A 5,000-nucleotide genomic window follows, 5' to 3' on the forward strand; every position below is an offset into this window, starting at 1 on the left:
TGATGGTTGTATTATGCTTGCGATTACTAGGTCATGGCATCATACAGTCATGCAGTTTGACCGCAGATCTGGATTCAAAGGAAGGAAGCAAATAATTTTGGAAAAAAAAGTCTGTCTGTTTGTTTCTCTGTCTGTCTGTCTCTTCCTTTCATTCTCTCTCTCTCTCTCTCTCTCTCTCTCTCTCTCTCTCTCTCTCTCTCTCTCTCTCTCTCTCTCTCTCTCTCTCTCTCTCTCTCTCTCTCTCTCTCTCTCTCTCTCTATCTTTCTCTCTCTCTCTCTCTACATCTCTCTATCCCCTCTTCTCCTCTCCTTTCTATCTCTCTTCCTACTGTCTTTTCCATCTCCCCCCTCTCTCCCTCCTTCTTTCCCCCCTTTCCCTTCTCCCCCTCCCTCTTCCCCCCCCCTTTCCCCTCTCCCCCTTCCTCTTTCCCCCCTTTCCTCTCCCCCCTCCCTCTTTTCCCCTCACCCCCTCCCCTTTTTTCTCGCTCTAGGCCTGGGAATACACGGGGGCCATGCGCATGACGGCCTCCCAACATTAGCATCTATATTACGAAAATGAATAAATAACTCAACACAGCACGCAATCCTGTTGGTGATGTGAGCTCATGACTGTTCTGTCGCAAGGCACGAAAGGGAGGGAGATGGAGTCAGAGGGAGAGGAGAGACGGTAATGAAGGAGGGGAGGAAAGATGGTGGAAGGGAGAGGGAATGATGAGAGAGGAAGGAAGGGAGAGGAGAGACGGTAATGAAGGAGAGGAGGAAAGATGATGGAAGGGAGAGAAAATGACACTGATGTTGTTTCTCTCTCTTTTCTTTCTTTTTGCATTCTTTCGCTTTCTTGCTTTCTGTTTATTATTATTATTATTATTATTATTATTTTTATTATTATTATTCCCTCTTCCTGTATGATCGTTTGTCTGTCTGTCTATTTGTACTCTTCTCTCTTCTCTTCCTTCACTCTCTCTCTCTCTCTCTCTCTCTCTCTCTCTCTCTCTCTCTCTCTCTCTCTCTCTCTCTCTCTCTCTCTCTCTCTCTCTCTTTATATATATATATATATATATATATATATATATATATTCTCTCTCTCTCTCTCTCTCTCTCTCTCTCTCTCTCTCTCCTCCCTCCCCCCCCCCCTCTCTCTCTCTCTCTCTCTCTCTCTCTCTCTCTCTCTCTCTCTCTCTCTCTCTCTCTCTCTCTCTCTCTCTCTCTCTCTCTCTCTCTCTCTCTCTCCCTCTCCGTCTCCCGTTTCCTCTCGTCTTCCTTGCTCAGCCATTAAGATCATTACATTTGAATTTTCTTCTCCTTTGATGACGTCGATGCCTGTCTCCACAATCTCCTCCTCTCTGGTTCTCTCATTTTTGTTTTTGTTTGTTCTTATTCCGTTGTTATTTCTTCCTTTGAGTTTTTCTTGTTTACTCGCGGTATGGCATTGTGTTTTTTCCTTTCTCTTTCTCCGATTTTTCGTTTGGTTTGGGTGTGTGTCTTTCTTTCTCTTTTTTTACCCTTTTTTCTTCTTCTTGTCTTTCTCTCTTTCTTTCTTTCGTTCTTTCTCTCTTTCTCTCTCTCTCTCTCTCTCTCTCTCTCTCTCTCTCTCTCTCTCTCTCTCTCTCTCTCTCTCTCTCTCTCTCTCTCTCTCATTCTCACTCTCTCCCTCTCTCCATCTCTTTCTCCACCTCTCTCTCTATCTTCTCTTTTTCACACTCTCTCTCTCTCTCCCTCTCTCTCCATCTCTCTCTCTATCTTCTCTTTTTCACTCTCTCTCTCTCTCTCTCATACCCATACCACAGGCCAAACCACTAATACCACACCGGCGACCAAATCATGAAAGATTTCGCGAACGTGCATGACATAATTATCTGCCGGAGGACCCCCGCCATGCACTAGGTAGGCAAGGGGATGTGGCTGTCGCTGTTGCATGACCCGCGGGAACGCTATTCTTGTTGGCGGAGCGAGGGAGAAGCGTCCTTAAGGCCCCTGAGCGTAAGGAAAGACGGGACGACCTTCTCCGGGTGCCCTACCGACCCTCAAGTTCTTTGTATTTCACGCCCCTTCCTCTGTTCCCTCTCTAAACCCTTCCTCTTTCCCCTTCTCTATTCCTCTTCAGTCCCTTTTTTCGATTTACTTCTATTCCTTTCTCATTTCCGCCTCTTATCCCTTCCTTCTCCTTTCTCTGCTTCGTCTCTAGACCTTTCTTCGTATCCCCTTCCTTCCCTTCCCACTACCCCTCCTCTGCCCCTCCTCTTCCTCCAGCCTCTCCCCTTCCCCCTACCCTGCTTTCCTGTTCTTCCCCTCATTATCTTCTGTCCGCTTCCCCTTCCTCTTCCCTTACCCTTATTCCTATCTCCCCCAACCCTTTCCGTATAATTCTCCCCTCCCCCCACTCTTTCCCCCACCCTTACCCCTTACTCTCCACCCCTTTCCCTTTCTCCCTTATCCCTCCCTTCACTCTCCCCTTCCCTTCCCCCTCCCTCCCTTCAATCTCCCCTCTCTCCCCTTCACTCTCCCCTTCCCCCTTCCTCCTCCCTCCCTTCTCTCTCCCCTTCCCTTCCTCCTCCCTCCCTTCACTCTCCCCTTCCCTTCCCCCTCCCTCCCTTCACTCTCCCCTTCCATTCCCCCTTCCTCCCTCCATTCTCCCCTTCACTCTCCCTTCCTCCCTCCATTCTCCCCTTCACTCTCCCTTCTCCCCCCCTTCCCTCCTCCTCCTCCCCCTCCCCGCCTTCCCCCTCAAGACTTAATTCCAGTGTGTGTCGGACCAACTGGCTACCGTGAGATCAGCCGTGCAACGCTCATGAGTTGATCCTAATGCGTGCGCTTAGATGCGGAGGAGTTCGCGTTCTCTTGCAAATGCCATGAGAGCAGGATTGGCGAGTTTTTATTATTATTATTTATTATTATTGCTATTATTATTATTATCATTATTACTATTGTTGTTGTCGTTGTTGTTCAATTATTATTATTATCATTATTATTATTATTATTATTATTATTATTATTATTATTATTATTATTATTATTATTATTATTATTATTATTATTATTATTATTATTATTATTATTATTATTATTATTATTATGATTATTATTACTGCTACTACTACTACTACTACTACTGCTACGACCTTCATCACCATCGTTATTATTAGACATATTCCCTTTTTTTTTTTTTTGTAAAAGGGTCGAAGTAATATTTAGATTATCCTGTTATTTTATTATATAAGGTGTTAGTATGCTAAGTCGCGGTTATGCAAATGATGTTTATGTTCGTGCAAAGTCTGTTTTAGATAAGTGAGATGTACGACTTTTCTCATTATACCGACGATGAACAGGGTCAAGTGAAAGCAGAGAGAAATGTTAATGTTAATGTTATTATAATATAATGTTAAATGTTGATATAAATGTAATATGAAATGATAATGTAGATATAAATATAATGTCCAATGATAATGTTGATATAAATATAATGTTAAATGATAATGTTGATATAAATATAATGTTAAATAGTGATGTTGATATAAATATAATGTTAAATGTTGATGTTGATATAGATGTAATGTTAATGTTAAATGTTGATGTTAGAATAATGTAATGTTGATATTCATATAGTGTAATGTTAATGTTCAATGCTGATGTTCATATAATATAAGGTTAATGTTCAATGTTGATGTTAATATAACATAATGTTAATGTTCAATGTTGATGTTTATATAACATTGCAGCAAAATAAACACAGCAAATAACATTTCCAAGCGTCTGCATTCCCGCCGGAAGATCGTAGACCATTCATTATTTTTTTTTACCAGCATTTCTAAAGCCATTGTATTTGCAAGATAATCACACGGAGATTCATTGCAAAGTCAAGAAATGCAACAAAGACATGCTGTCGGATGTGCATGGCGTGACAGATTGCAGAATAATGTTTCTGCAGCAAGACCATTTCGGAAAAAATCGAGGGGAAAAAACCTTTCTTGCAATGACAATGACAATAGGATAGCGTTTTGACTTGAGTTTTTTCAATTGAAAATGCAGGTGCGAGATCGTTGCTAGGATCCCAATGAAAAGAAATATATTCATTGCCTTATTGTCCAGGTAAATGCTGTTATTATCTTGCATAAAAGGTCTGAATCAAAAGAACAAACAAGCTGGGTCATAAAAGTGTCTTACCTGGGTCAAAACAGGTCATAAGTAAGCCCAGAAGTATGCAGGCCGTGACCTGTCCGCTGACCTGAGTGGACAGCATGACGTCTTAAACTTTGGGGTCTTGGCAGGTCAAGTCGAGTCGCAGGTAAAATACCTCCTCTTCTTTTCTCTCTTATTCTGTTATTCCTTCGTTTTCTTATTCTAGTATTCAGTTCTTCCCTTTCGTATTTTTGTTCACGTCACACACACCCACTATCACGTCTTCAAAACAGAAGGAATTGGCTCACTGTTTGACATCAACAGGTATCGAGGTTCTAAACACAACACATGACTTCTCTTCCTGAGTCCGTATCGCACACTCGAACACTATTACATAAACACCACGTCACAGTAACAACATATACGTATATATATCTCCTTAATCACACAGAAACATCCATCGAATTCAAAACGGAAAGTAGAAACGATGATAATGAATATAACAAGCGAACACCGCCAGTTGAAGATCACCGACTGAGGGGAGACGCGGCAGCGGAGTGGCCTGGAGCGCGTGCGTGTGTGAGTGCGTCTGTCCGTCCGTGTGTCAGCGTGTCGGGAGGAGACAGGAAACACGTGCGAACCAGCCGATGGCCCGGCAGCTACTAAACGTACGTCTTCGAAAGCGCGTCCGATACCTACCATACGAGCTGTTCCGGTGGGTGGGTGGGCGCTCTCGCTCTAGGGGAAAGGAGTGGGGTTGTGTGTGTGTGGAAAGGGTGGAGGAGTGTGTGTGTGTGTGTGTGTGTGTGTGTGTGTGTGAAGGGTATGTGTGTTCATGTGTTTATTATTATTTATCTTTTTCGTATTTGTGTGGCTGTGTCTGT

The 5,000-nt window shown here is 43.0% G+C and overlaps 1 protein-coding gene across 1 annotated transcript in view; it reads right to left on the bottom strand.

Annotated features, from left to right (window-relative positions):
* The window catches only part of LOC125037125, an 84,311-nt gene extending 79,556 nt beyond the window's left edge, over positions 1-4,755 (bottom strand). Inside the window, exon 1 of the mRNA XM_047630151.1 lies at positions 4,162-4,755. Coding sequence (XP_047486107.1) covers positions 4,162-4,237 — 76 coding nt within the window. The 5' untranslated portion in view covers positions 4,238-4,755. The remainder of the gene's footprint in view (positions 1-4,161) is intronic.
* Positions 4,756-5,000: the final 245 nt, after the last annotated feature.

This window comes from Penaeus chinensis, chromosome 2, assembly GCF_019202785.1.
Source record: "Penaeus chinensis breed Huanghai No. 1 chromosome 2, ASM1920278v2, whole genome shotgun sequence".
NCBI classification, from domain to species: Eukaryota; Metazoa; Arthropoda; class Malacostraca; order Decapoda; family Penaeidae; genus Penaeus; species Penaeus chinensis.